The 14980-nt window shown below is 41.9% G+C and overlaps 1 protein-coding gene across 4 annotated transcripts in view; it reads right to left on the minus strand.

Moving 5' to 3' along the window:
- The window catches only part of HECTD4 (HECT domain E3 ubiquitin protein ligase 4), a 492696-nt gene that overhangs the window by 389717 nt on the left and 87999 nt on the right, over positions 1-14980 (minus strand). For 3 of the 4 annotated variants that reach the window (XM_033956861.1, XM_033956860.1, XM_033956862.1), the window contains 3 exons: positions 14364-14525; positions 4709-4822; positions 2751-2891 (listed from right to left, as the gene is read on the minus strand). In XM_033956861.1, coding sequence (XP_033812752.1) covers positions 2751-2891; positions 4709-4822; positions 14364-14525 — 417 coding nt within the window. Of the gene's footprint in view, positions 1-2750; positions 2892-4708; positions 4823-6695; positions 6796-14363; positions 14526-14980 lie in introns of those variants that run through there. The other variant, XM_033956863.1, reaches the window with a different exon arrangement.

The raw sequence follows: 14980 nt of genomic DNA on the forward strand, positions 1-14980 counted from the left end.
TGGAGGTAGGCTTCAGAGGGTAGTGGTGAATGGCACCCCCTCCGAAATGTCAGAGGTGATAAGTGGAGTGCCACAGGGCTCCGTCCTGGGCCCGATCTTGTTCAACATCTACATAAGAGACTTGACAGAAGGGCTCCGAGGAAGAATAACATTATTCGCCGATGATGCCAAGCTAAGCAATGTAGTGAACAAGAGCACAACAGACAATAATTCAATGGCAGATGATATGATGCATGACCTACTTCTACTGGAGCACTGGTCTAGGTCCTGGCAACTCAGTTTCAATGCCAAAAAATGCAAAGTCATGCACCTGGGAAGCTGAAATCCATGCAAGCTTTACACCCTAAATGGCGAGATCTTGACAAAAACTGAAGCAGAAAGAGACTTAGGGGTGATTGTCAGGGAAGACATGAAGTCTGCAAATCAAGTTGAGCAAGCTTCATCCAAAGCAAGGCAAATCATAGGTTGCATACGCAGGAGTTTCGTCAGCCGTAGACCTGAAGTCATTATGCCACTGTATGAGACCGCACCTGGAGTACTGTGTGCAATTTTGGAGGCCACATTACCGCAAGGATGTACTAAGACTGGAATCGGTCCAGAGAATGGCCACCAGGATGGTCTCGGGACTCAAGGAGCTCCCGTACGAGGCGCGGTTAGGGAAGTTGCAGCTCTACTCACTCGAGGAACGTAGAGAGAGGGGAGATATGTTCGAGACATTCAAGTACCTCACGGGTCGCATCGAAGTGGAAGAGGATATCTTCTTTTTCAAGGGTCCCGCGGCAACAAGGGGACATCAGTGGAAAATCAGGGGCGGGAAACTGCACGGTGACACTAGGAAGTTCTTCTTCACCGAAAGGGTGGTTGATCGCTGGAATAGTCTTCCACTTCAGATTATTGAGGCCAGAAGCGTGCCAGATTTTAAGGCCAAATGGGACAAACATGTGGGATCTATCCGCAAAGATAGATAGGGAGGGTCATTGGAGTGGGCAGACTTGATGGGCCGTGGCCCTTATCTGCCGTCTTATTTCTATGTTCTATGTTTCTATCACCTGGAGTGGGAGTCTGTTCCAATGATCCACTACTCTTTCAGTGAAGAAGTACTTCCTGGAGTCGCCATGAAACTTCCCTCCCCTGATCTTCAGCGGATGCCCTCTGGTGGTCGAGGGTCCCATGAGCCAGAAGATATCATCTTCTGACTCGATGCGTCCCGTGATGTACTTATATGTTTCAATCATATCTCCCCGTTCTCTTGACTGAAAAGACTGAATAGCAGGAGAAGGAGCAACTGGTGCTAAAGGAGACAGAGCTAATCTTTTAGGTGGTGCCTGTGACTGTTCCATGCTTAGCGAAGGAGCAACCCATTTGGACTTAGAAATTGACTTACCTTGTTTTACTCCAACTGCTGCTGGCAAAGCTGTGAGGGAAAGCAGGGGAGAGTATCATGAGGCTGCAGCCGGGCCCACGGGAACCCTCTTTGATAAAGACACCACTGCAAGGCTAGACACTGGAGCCTTTTCAGCAGGACGTGTCAAAACCGTTGCCGATGGTGGAGAGGGAGTGTTTTGCCTCTGTACCACCAGGATTCTCTTCTTTTCCTTCTTTTGAGGTGCTGCCGAAGCTGAAACTTTGTAATTCGTCAGCTTTGGCGGGTTTGCACTGCCCTCTCCCGCTGGAACCGAAGCGGGGCCCTGAGGGGAAGAAGCCGAAGAAGTCAATTGTTTTACCGGCATTTTTTCTTTGCCGACGTGTAGCATCGTTGAAGGCACTGACATTGTGAAAGAGTCTTCACAGTCCTAGCAACCGCCATGTGAAAAGCACAAGAGGCAAGCAAAAAATACCAATTGGCTTCCAAACACGAACCAATCGATCTTCCTCTGTTTAGTTATTTATTTTCGACAGCTGTTAAACTGGGCAAGGATGAAATAAGGCTGACTTCCTGCTAGTGGAAACTGAAGAGTTCTCTTTTTTTTTTTTTTTACACAGCATGCCTGGAAAACCAAGGATTTCTGACTAAAAAAGTCTTTATATAAGTAATCTTTTATGTTTTTCTCTGAAGAGGAAGAGAGCCGTGACTGTCAAGGAGTGGGTTAGAAAAAAACTGACAGTAGGCAATCCTGCACATGCTCAGTAAGCTCAACAGCTTACTGTAGCTATGGAAGAAAGTACTGATGTTGTTTGGCTCAGTCAGAGACTTAACCAATCAAGTGAGGCTACATATCCCCTGCCTGTTTCTGGAGAACAGACTGATTCTAAGAGGGACTGTAGAGCCAACTTGTATTGCTAATAGAATTCAATGTGTTCTCAGTCTCCACCTGCTGGTATAGGAGCATAAACCCATCCATCTGTGCCGGTCTAGAGGGATGCTAAAGAATATTAAGATTTAATTTGTCCAACTCTAAGTTTACTTAATTGATTTTACACTCACATTTGGTCATTTTACTATTGTTACAAACAATTTTGTTAATAGCATATCAAACTACACCTGTTGTACTCCACCTTGGATGAATCTCTTCAGAAATAGTTATGTAATAAATTCCAAAAAATAAACAAAGTATTTCAATTCACCTGTGTGAGTTAATGGTGTTAACAGTCAAGGAAAATTTCCAACAATGGCATGCAACTTTTTGCTAATCTTCAGGGTTTATTTTCAACGAGATCTAGTTTAGAAGAAAAATATCATGGATCTACCACTCATGCTTATTTAAGTGGCACTGTCTTTACCAGGAGTTCTGGCTTAATTTAAAGCTCACCTGTTGGCTCAGTAATGACATGACTAACACCCAGTCTCTGACAAACATAATGAAAGGCTTGGTTTCCTGGATTACACCACTGGTCAATATAGTCATTAGAACATGTCCAGATCAGGTTATTCATAGTATCATAACAAGCACCTAAAATAAAAGGAATAGAAAAATGTCATGAATTTTTCAATTATTTTCGCCTTTACTTATAAAATTTTAAATTTAAATTTAGAGAAAAGCTCTCTAAAATTACATGGATAAATTTAACCTCAACATCAAAAGATGTGAAGCTTAGGATTTATCTTCTGTTTTACTAGTTTTGCGTTGCACACTCTAAGTGGAGAAGGATACCATACAGATGGCTGTTTTATACCTTTTATTGCGGTTTACTTTATACCTTAGCAACCATGAACCTCTGAGGAAGGAGTGTTTTCCGAAACACGGACCGTGTCAGGTCCCTTGGTTTGTTATAAAGTGGTATTTTCAACTGCATAAAATATTTGGTATAATAAACATTGCCTGCATCTGGTACATAGGAGTCTGCAGTTTGTTTTTGCTTTGGCTGGTGATACTACAGTTTTTGTTGGATTCCTTTGTGTTAATCTTAGGATTAATACAATTATATACAGACACCCTACTTCAAATTAGTTTTGACATTTTAGTGTCTTGCGCCAAAACCCCCACCCCATAAAAATATTAATCACACCTTTAAAATTCAGACTTCAGACCATCATCACCTGGCCGCCTGGCATAGGAAAGCCTAGTCGTCCAGCACAGAGGCGGCTTAAGTCGTCTTGGGGGTGGGTTAGGGACCCATAGAGAGGAGGACCCATGTCCATAAGCCCCTGTAATCACTGCACTGATACTTAAACTTGTGCACTCCCCTATACACCCCCAAAACCCTTTTTTACTGGCATATGAGTGGCTCCTGTAGCCATAAGGGCTATTGGGGTGGTAGATAAGTGGGTCTAGGGGATTCTGGAAGTGGTTTGGGGGGCTCACTGTAACCTATAAGGGGAGAAGAAGACATGGCACCCTTTTTGTGAAGTTCACAGCAGTGCCCTGTAAGGTACCCCACTATTTAGATGCCATGTCTGGGTGTGCAGTCCATCACTTTGCAGACTCCTCCCACGTCCAACAGGGCTTGTTCTAGGTGTTTTGGACTTGGACAAAAAGTTAGATGAAAATGTGGTATAAAGATGGATGATGTAGCGAATTGGACAATCAGATCTACAGGACGTATAATTAGACAATTTTCGAAAGTAAAAAAAATTTTGGACGTATTTTTCGAAAATGTGTCCTAGACTGTTTTTTTACTTTGGACGACTTGCAAGTTGGACATAAACGGACTTAGACGTCCCTTTCGATTATGTTCCTCCATGGGTACAAAGCGTGAAACAATTAGTGAAATGGATATCCTTTTTTTTTTTTTTTTTTTTTTTTTTTAAACATAGGCAGGCAAAGATGGTTCTTCTCTATACACAATCTTTTACATCATAAATGCAAGTGTGTATATTTGGATGACACTTGTATAATGCCACCTATATTTCCTTTGATCTTTTAGTCTAATCTTTAGTATACCTCACACAATAACCTCTTTCACTGCTTTTCCAGAGGCTGTTATATGGGAAAGGACCCTCCAGGGATTCAAGAAAGGGTTAGGTAAGTTATTGCCGAACCAGAACGTACGCAGGTAAGGCTAGACTCAAATAGGGCACTGGTCTTTGACCTAAGGGCCGCCACGCGAGCGGATTGCTGGGCACGATGGACCACTGGTCTGACCCAGCAGCGGCAATTCTTATGTTCTTATGTCCCCTGACTCATTCTATCTCCCTAGGCAGACCATATCCCACTCACAGCTACACTCAAAGAATGTGGTTACTGCCAAATTAAGGCAAAAAGGAAAAGAGGGAACTGAGCCAATGCAACTGTAAGAGGATACTGTGACAACAATATGAGTTTCTTACCAAGTCCTGGGACTAGAGCTCCTCGCCCAAGTGAGCTTCCAGCAGCATCAATGAGATCCACTCGACTAGTGAACTGCCCATCAGAAATGTTATACACCAGACTGGAAGCAAGAACTTTGAAAAGAAATTCTAATGACTATATGTAAAATTGTCAGCCACTTGTTTCATACATGTTCAAAACGCATCTTTAAAACATACTGAAAGCAGGTAGGAGAGCAGGCACAGAGGATAAATACAGATTAGATAAATTTCCACTAAAGTGCTACTATGTAGGTATGAAATATCCCCAAAACTCAGACCCTGGATACAAAAAGATGTTCAATTTCTGTATCAGCTTGTTCTACAAATAGAAGAGCAAGCTGTTCCAGTGATTTCATGCTATCAGTATAATAAAACAGGGAAAAGAATTATTGAATTGCTGCCAGCTGCAAAGCAGTAAGAAAAAAGCATGTGAAGGTGTTCCATTCATTTACAATGAATGCACATGGCAGCCTTTGATGGCAGTGAATATACTCAGAATGATTTTCCTTTGTATATGTATTACTGAGTAATATCATATTATATATAATCACATGTATGAAAATCCAATTCAGCTATTAACTTTGCTTTGGGGGTCCCAAAAGTCATAAAATATATAAGCATGCATATAGTTTCATATGATAACATTGTTTCCTTAAAGCAAGGCAATCAATGTTACCCCCACCTAAAATGAGGAATGCCTTGTAAAACCAATCTATGGACAATGTACTAATTGCTAAATTCCAATTCTACAGGTTTCATTTCAACTGTACTTCTGATAAAATGTCATTATTTCAACAAAATCAAATATACAGGGTGCCCACAAACACACTCTTTGATTTTAAATGGTTACAAAATTAAAACTTATTGGAATATGTTTATAAATAAGATGACAGCAAATATAAGTCCCAAAAAGCACAGTTAGCAAGATCTTACATAATTGCTTGCACTTTCACCCTTATAGGCTGCAATTGGTGCAGAAGTTACAATCTTCAAACAATGCAACGCGACAAAATAACCAGGTGTTCCTCAAGTGGCCCGAGATCACCGGACATTTTACTGTTTGTGACTTTCTCCTTTGGGGGTACGTGAAAGACAGAGTGTACGTACCTCCACTACCCGCAACTATGGATGATCTACAGGAACACATCACTGAAGCAATAAATGCGATCACGTTGGATATGCTTTGGAGAGTCTGGTCTGAGCTCGATTATTGCATCAATGTTTATTGATTAACAGGTAGGGCGCACATCGAGTGTATTTAATCAACAAATACCATATGAAACTTTATGAGTTGATGAAATTGTAGCCTCAAAGGTGAAAGAATATTCCAATAAATTTTGGTTTTGTAACCATTTAAAATCAAAGAGTGTTTTTGTGGGCATCCTGTATATTACAGTAACATCTGTTGTATTTTAATCTGAATAAGCCTTATTTTATTGGGTTAGCCCTTTTGGCTTAGCAATACAGATGTATGGTACCATGCAGGACACCTCAGTTCAATTCTCTAGTCAAATTAATCTCCAAGTTATATCATAGATGTACTGACACATCCTAGTCGCTTGCACTCTCTCTGCCATATTGTGCACAGGGACGCATTACATGCCTGCTCGACACCTCCTGATGAAGCGTCATTAGGCAAAACTCGAGTCGGGGCGGGGGGGGTGGCTTGATAAGAGCAGCTTCAGGAATCACAAGCAGAATACATGTTGCTGCCAGCAAGGATACTGAGATAAGTCTTATTGTGTATTTGATAAATTCAATACATGTATTATTGTTAACAGCAGGTGGCTGGGACAGTGGGTGCTGTGATTGTCCCATCGGCAACCCTTGCTGTGTTTATTTAACACTTGGTACCAGAGTTGTGGATCTGAGCACTTCACAATATAAAATTCACTTGTTTTTGTAAGTGAATGGTATGACCTGTGATTATTTGGTAGATAGATGTACTGAAGCCATATGCACCAACCTGTATTCTCCATTCAGCAAGAACACACCTGCTGATGGCACCTTCAGTTGACAAATGGCATCTTTCTTTGGCACATGCTTTTGCTCGTAGCTCCTGGGATCTGGAAATATAGCACAGTTACTTACTTGTAACAGGTGCTATCCAGAGTCAGCAGGCAGATATTCACATGTGGGTGACATCATCCTTGGAGCCCTGTACAGATAATGCAAAGTGTACTGTCACTTTAAATCTTTTGAAGGTTTCAAAACGGCCTGCACTGCGCACGTGTCAGTCCCTTACCACCAAATGTCAGCTCATGGAGCCATCAGTTCAGTAAAAAAGCTAAGAAGCCAACTAGGGGAGATGGGAATGTTGTGAGAATATCTACCTGCTGTCCCTGGATAACACCTGTTACAGATAAGTAACTGTGCTTTATCCCAGGACAAGCAGGCAGCATATCCTCACACATGAGACTCCTTAGCTGAAACCCAAAGGGTTGGAGGGTAGTTGGCATCTAGACAGAAAAGAAATTTTGTAGAATTGCTTGGCCAAACTGACTATCCCATCTAGAATGATTCTCCAAACAGTAATGTGATGTGGAGGTATGATGGATTGAGGACCAAGTGGCTGCTTTACAGATGTTCTAGATGGGAGTGGAATGTAGATAAGCTACCGAGATTGCCATCGCTCTAATTTTATGTGCTGTGACAACCTACCAGTGACAGTCCAGCCCAAGCATAGCAAAAAGGGATACAGTCTGCTAGCCATGTGAAGATGGTTCTTTTGGTGCCAGAACTCAAAAGTCTGTTAGGATTGATAACAGGAAAGGTTGAGTGGAAGTTCTGTGAGGCTTGGCTCAATCCAGGTAGTGAGCCAGTACACTTTACAGTCTTGTCCAGAGTAAGAATGCAGTCTTGGAAAGAAGACAGAACTATAGACTGGTTCAAATGAAATTCCGAGACAACTTTTGGGAAGAACCTGGGATGTGTGCGAAGAACTATCATATCCTTGTAGAATATTGTATAAGGAGGATCCGACTCAAGCGCTTGAAGTTCACTGACTCCGTGTGCAGATGTGATACAAATTAAGGAAACTACTTTCCAGGTGAGATGTCTGAGAGAGGAAGACGCAAATGGTTCAAAGGGAGGCTTCTTCAAAGTTGAAAGTATAATATTAAGATCCCAAGCAACTGGGGGTGGTTTGATTGGAGGTTCGATATGAAAAAGTCCTTTTATGAATCTGGAGATCAACAGGTGTGCAGATACTGGTTTGTTATCCAATGGTGTATGAACAGCACTAATAGCATTAAGATATAGTCTTACTGAAATGATTTTAAGACTAGTTGAATAGGTGTAGGAGATAATCAAGGACTGACGACATAGGACATGTGTCCAGAAGTAATGATTGTCGGTGACACCAGTGTGTGAAATGAGTCCACTTGAAGTGGCAGCAATGATGCATAGAAGGTTTTCTGGAAGCTCTATGATGGCCGATACTGATGTAGATAAGGTGAACATATCTACTAGGAGACAAATACCACGGTGTAAGAGTTAACAAATTTAGACTGGTATGGAGAAGGGATCCCTTGTTCTGCGTTAGCAAAGTTGAAAAGATTTGTAGTGGAATAGGTTCCCGTACACTGGGTTGAAGAAGAGGAAACCAGGGTTGTCTCGGCCACACCAAGGAGCTATGAGGATTATTGTGATTGGCACTTTTCAGAGCTTGAAAGGAGTACTCCCTATTAAAGAAATTGGAGAGAATACATAAAGAAACCTGTTTGTCCATTCTAGCAAGAAAGCATCTGTTTCTAGTAGATTAGGAGTGCATATTCTGGAACAGAAAACTGGAAGTTTGTGATTGTTTGGGGAAGCAAAGAGATCTCCCTGTGGAGCTCCCCCAATGAAAGAATATCTGATGTAAAGCAGTCGAGCTGAGTAACCCACTTGTGAGGTTGAAGGAATCTGCTTAGCTTATCTGCCAGAATGCTCTTTTTCCCTAATAGACAACTTTGAGAAATATATTATGAGAAATTACCCAGATACATATCTGAATTGCTTCTTGACAAAGTGCATGAGATCCTGTCCCTCCCTATTTGTTCACACAGTACATGGCTACTTAGTTGTCAGTTCAGATCAGAGAATAGTTAAACTCCGGAATGCACTGCCAGAGGTTGTGGTAAGAGCAGATAGTGTAGCTGGTTTTAAGAAAGGTTTGGACAATTTCCTGGAGGAAAAGTCCATAGGGGGAAGCGACTTCTTGCCCTGGATCGGTAGCATGGAATGTTGCTACTCTTTGGGTTTTTGCCAGGTACTGGTGACCTGGATTGGCCACAGTAAGGATGTGATACTGACCTTGATGTACAATTTGTCTGACCCAGTAAGGCTATTCTTATGTTAAAAGATGATCTTAGAAGGTATGGAGAGCATTGTGGATTGCTCAAAGTTCAAGGAAATTGATGTGAAGAGATCTTTCTTGAGTACTCCAGCTGCCTTGAGTATGGAGGCCATAGAGATGGGCCCGAACATGGAAGCATATTTTCTGATGAGATCTATGAACAAATTTGTCAGTTAGCCACCACTGATAAGATTGACAGAATGCTGAGGTATCTTGCAGCTTCTGGGATAGTCTATTTGTGGCCTGAGATCACTGGTTAATATTGTGAGCCCGCTGGAACAGAGGGTAATCTTTTAGTCTGTAATGTATCCCTCATTTCAATTGTATTAGTACTGAAAATCCCTTAATACTTATGTGCAAACAGAATATCAAATTTATTAAATCAAATCAGAGTTCTGTCCTGTGTTCAAATTCTGACTCCAACTTGATTGTCAGAGCTTGACCCATCTGCTGGATAAATTTTGAAAATAAGAACATAAGAACATAAGCAATGCCTCTGCTGGGTCAGACCTGAGGTCCATCATGCCCAGCAGTCCACTCACGCGGCGGCCCAACAGGTCCAGGACCTGTGCAGTAATCCTCTATTTATACCCCTCTATCCCCTTTTCCAGCAGGAAATTGTCCAATCCTTTCTTAAACCCCTGTACTGTACTCTGCCCTATTACTCCCTCTGGAAGCGCATTCCAGGTGTCCACCACTCGTTGGGTAAAGAAGAACTTCCTAGCATTCGTTTTAAATCTGTCCCCTTTCAACTTTTCCAAGTGTCCTCTTGTTCTTTTATTTTTCGAAAGTTTGAAGAAACTGTCCTTCTCTACTCTCTCTATGCCCTTCATGATCTTATAATTCTCTATCATATCCCCTCTAAGTCTCCTCTTCTCCAGGGAAAAGAGACCCAGTTTCTCCAATCTCTCAGCGTATGAGAGGTTTTCTATCCCTTTTATCAAGCGTGTCGCTCTCCTCTGAACCCTCTCGAGTAACGCCATATCCTTCCTAAGGTACGGAGACCAATATTGGACGCAGTATTCCAGATGCGGGCGCACCATCGCCCGATACAATGGCAGGATAACTTCTTTTGTCCTTGTTGTAATACCCTTCTTGATTATGCCTAGCATTCTATTTGCTTTCTTAGCGGCTGTTGCGCACTGTGCTGTCGGCTTCATTGTCATGTCCACCATTACCCCCAAGTCCCTTTCTTGGTTGCTCTCATTCAATAATATCCCTCCCATCGTATAGTTGTACCTCGGGTTTCTGTTTCCAACATGCAATACTTTACATTTCTCAATGTTGAACTTCATCTGCCATCTCGCCGCCCATTCCCCCAATTTGTTCAAGTCCCTTTGCAATTCTTCGCATTCCTCTTTAGTCCCAGCTCCACTAAATAGTTTTGTATCGTCCGCAAATTTTATTATCTCACACTCTCTGGTGGTGATATTCTGCAAGGTGGTGGAGGAGATGGGTCTGAAGAGATCCAATATGATTCCTCAGCCAAGAGCTCTGGGACATTCAGAGGAAGAATGATTAGACAAGTCAGAGTCGTATTCTTCCATGCCCTATCTTGGAGATGGGGGAATGTAGAGACAGGTGACAGCTGAGACAGGGATGAGAATCAACTACGATGTCGAAGAGAACGTTGAGGTAATTTTGAATGTTCTATGATGTCGATCTGATGTAGAATTAAACAAAGTACTTCAATGCCTAGATGGTATTTCTCCCCTCGACCAACACAAGTGAGGACTGCTTAAAGCACTGCTCAGACCGGGCCGGTACTGGTTGTGTTACAGCAGGGACTTGAACTGTCTGGGTTTGCAGCATACTAGCCAATTCCCTTTGTACGAGTCTCTTATTTGCTTTTGAAGAGAGGGCCCCAATGCCGAGGATGTCATCAGTACAGAAGGCTCCTTAGGGTGTCTACGTGTTGGTTACACCTTCAAAGAGACAGCCCTTGTAAAGATGGCAAGTGTGTCTCTGTGCAGCAACACTTAGAATGCATTGATGGTGTGGACTCATGAGACAACGCTGATGCATACCTGGAAGGAGACGCATGCTTATGCTTCTTAGCCTTTTACTGGGTGTTCTTGATGGTAGATCAGTGAAATAGTGCTGTTGCACTGAGTGCACCACTTAAAGCCAGATATAAAATAAAGGCGAAGGGGTTGTGAAATATAAAAAAATACAAGAGGAGTGCAGAAAGGACAGGGTGAAACTGAAAGAAGCCAAGAGAGAGATAAGTCTGGCGAAAGCACATGCAGAAGAACAAATGGCTAAAAATGTAAAAAAAGGGAGACAAAAAATTTTTTCTGATATATTAGTGAAAGGAGGAAGATGAAAAATGGAATTGCTAAACTAAAAGATGCTGGGAACCGATATGTGGAGAGTGATGAGGAAAAAGCAAATGTGCTAAACAAATGCTTCTGTTCTGTGTTCACACAAGAAAATCCTGGAGAAGGACCGAGATTGTCTGACAAAGTTACACGAGAAAATGGAGTAGATTCTATGCCGTTCACGGAGGAGAGTGTTTATGAGCAACTTGAAAAACTGAAGGTGGACAAAGCGATGGGACCAGAAGGGATCCATCCCAGAATACTAAGGGAGCTCAGAGAGGTTCTGGCGAGTCCTATTAAAGACTTGTTCAACAAATCTCTGGAGACGGGAGTGATTCCTGGGGATTGGAGGAGAGCGGATGTGGTCCCTATTCATAAAAGTGGTCACAGGGATGAAGCAGGAAACTACAGACCGGTGAGCTTCACTTCAGTTGATGGAAAAATAATGGAAGTGCTGCTGAAAGAAAGGATAGTGTACTTTCTTGAATCTAATGGGTTACAGGAGGCAACATGGCTTTACAAAAGGTAAATCGTGCCAAATGAACCTGATTGAATTTTTTGATTGGGTGACCAGAGAGCTGGATCGAGGACATATGCTAGATTTAATTTATTTAGATTTCAGCAAAGCCTTTGATACGATTCCTCATAGGAGGCTCTTGAACAAATTTGAAGGGCTGAAGTTAGGACCCAAAGTGGTGAACTGGATTAGAAACTGGCTGTCGGACAGACGCCAGAGGTTGGTGGTTAATGGAAGTCGCTCGGAGGAAGGAAAGGTGAGTAGTGGAGTCCCTCAGGATTCGGTGCTGGGGCCGATCCTGTTCAATATGTTTGTGAGTGATATTGCTGAAGGGTTAGAAGGAAAAGTGTGCCTTTTTGCAGATGATACCAAGATTTGTAACAGAGTAGACACCGAAGAGGGAGTGGAAAATATGAAAAAGGAGCTGCAAAAGTTAGAGGAATGGTCTAATGCCTAGCAACTTAAATTCAATGCAAAGAAATGCAGAGTAGTGCATTTGGGGATTAATAATCGGAAGGAACCGTATATGCTGGGAGGTGAGAAGCTGATATGCATGGATGGGGAGAGGGACCTAGGTGTGATAGTGTCCGAAGATCAAAGGCGAAAAAACAGTGTGACAAGGCAGTGGCTGCTGCCAGAAGGATGCTGGGCTGTATAAAGAGAGGCGTAGCCAGTAGAAAGAAGAAGGTGCTGATGCCCCTGTACTGGTCATTGGTAAGGCCCCACTTGGGAGTATTGTGTTCAGTTTTGGAGACCGTATCTGGTGAAGGACATAAGAAGACTTGAAGCAGTCCAGAGGAGGGCGACGAAAATGATAACAGGCTTGCGCCAGAAGACATATGAGGAGAGATTGGAAGCCCTGAATATGTATACCCTAGAGGAAAGGAGGGACAGGGGAGATATGATTCAGACGTTCAAATACTTGAAGGATATTAACGTAGAACAAAATCTTTTCCAGAGAAAGGAAAATGGTAAAACCAGAGGACATAATTTGAGGTTGAGGGGTGGTAGATTCAAAGGCAATGTTAGGAAATTCTACTTTACGGAGAGGGTGGTGGATGCCTGAAATGCACTCCCGAGAGAGGTGGTTGAGAGGAAAACGGTGACGGAGTTCAAAGAAGCGTGGGATGAATACAGAGGATCTAGAATCAGAAAATAATATTAAAAATTGAACTAAGACCAGTACTGGGCAGACTTGCACGGTCTGTGTCTGTATATGGCCGTTTGGTGGAGGATGGGCTGGGGAGGGCTTCAATGGCTGCGAGGATGTAGAGGTGCTGGAGTAGGTTTTAACAGAGATTTTGGCAGTTGGAACCCAAGCACAGTACCAGGTAAAGGTTTGGATTCTGGCCCAGAAATAGCTAAGAAGAAAAAATTAAAAAAATTTAAATTGAATCAGGTTGGGCAGACTGGATGGACTATTCAGGTCTTTATCTGCCATCATCTACTATGTTACTATGACTCAATGATCCAGGGAGGTCAAGTAAATTTGTACCCGAAAAAGGCTCGATGCTCCCAACCTGATAGCAGGCTTGGTAGGTTCAGAAAGCCCAAAAACAAAAACTGGGAAAAATGAAAATTTTTACAAAAGGGAAGTAGAAAAAAACCCCAAAATAAAATGATGACAAAATAATTATTGGGAAAGCACAAAAAACGAATTTGACGTGCTGACTCTAAAAGAACAAAGCTTCTCAGTTCTGCAGAAAACTAAGAACTAATGGCTCCATGAACCAGTGTCAGGTGGGAAGGCACTGGTGCATGCGCAGTATAAGCAGTCTCAAGACCTTCAATGGATTTAAAGTGACAAAACACTCTTTTCACTGTCTGTACAGGGCTCTTTGGATGGCATCACCCACATGTGAACATGCTACCTGTCCTGGGATTCATTATCCCTCAGAGAAGGAAAGGATCTACCTTTGTTTTCACAAAATGCTGAAAACGTTTAGTTTGAGAGTCACTTAGGTAAGGTTTTGGCAGGGTGTGTAGCATATAAATATTTAAAAATAAACCAACCCAGACTTTGGGACACACCCAGCCAGTCAGGTATGCAGGATATCTATAACAAATATGCATTAGAGAATGTTGTATTTAGATCTATCTTGTATGAAAATCAAATCGGCTAGGTGTATTTCAAGGGCCGAGTTAAAATCCTCTGCTCTAGTTCATTGGTTACATATCAGCATTACAGTGATTCAAAGAAAATAAAAAGGGTCTTTTCTCAATCAAGGTTCCCATTGCAGCTTCTGGCCAGCCTAGGACAACTGCTCATTTTACTAGTTAGGAAAAGATTAAGAGAAAGGGAAGGAGACTGAAGAGAAAGGCACAAGAAGCATATAAAAAAGAGATCCATTTTAACAGTATCTCCAATCTTCTACCCTTATACCCAAGAAATGTACTGAGAAATAGGGGATCTGAAAAATGAATACTGCTGTACAAAGCACTGCTTGATTAACTCACTTTTTAAAGATGACAATCCACTGGTCCCACCAAAGAGTGATCGTGTTGTCGAGCTACTCGATCCTCCTGGAGGTGGAACCAACATTACCAAATATGTTCCACATGTATACATTGGAGTTTTTCTTAACATTTTTAGTGGCAGTCCACAACTAGTGTTTGTAGCTGAAATATGAACAGAAATTAAAAATTAATTCCCTCCAAAATCTGGTATGTAAGGATACAAAAGATGGTTATTTTAGACACATCTACATATGGCTCAAAGTTTATTAGACTTAATTATTTGCTTTCAGAGAACCAATCAAAGCGGAGTACGAACACAAAAATTATACAGACTACAAAAGAACTATAAATCAAGTAGGAAAACATAAGACAAAGTAAAAAGAAATCTCTCTGAATGCTGCATTTCCAGTGGCTTTCCCATGCTATTTAAATGTGTGGGCAATTTCAGGAAGACACTATTTACTTATACATGACCAGGAAGTTGAGATTCAAAAGGAGACATGTCAGCTACAGTTTGGATATGTTGAAAAATTATATATATATATTTTTTCCATTTCACAATGGAATACATGTATGGCAAATTAGTTTGTTTGCTTTTGCACTCTCTCTAAAGCAAG

This window comes from Geotrypetes seraphini, chromosome 8 (genome assembly GCF_902459505.1).
Source record: "Geotrypetes seraphini chromosome 8, aGeoSer1.1, whole genome shotgun sequence".
Classification (NCBI taxonomy): Eukaryota; Metazoa; Chordata; class Amphibia; order Gymnophiona; family Dermophiidae; genus Geotrypetes; species Geotrypetes seraphini.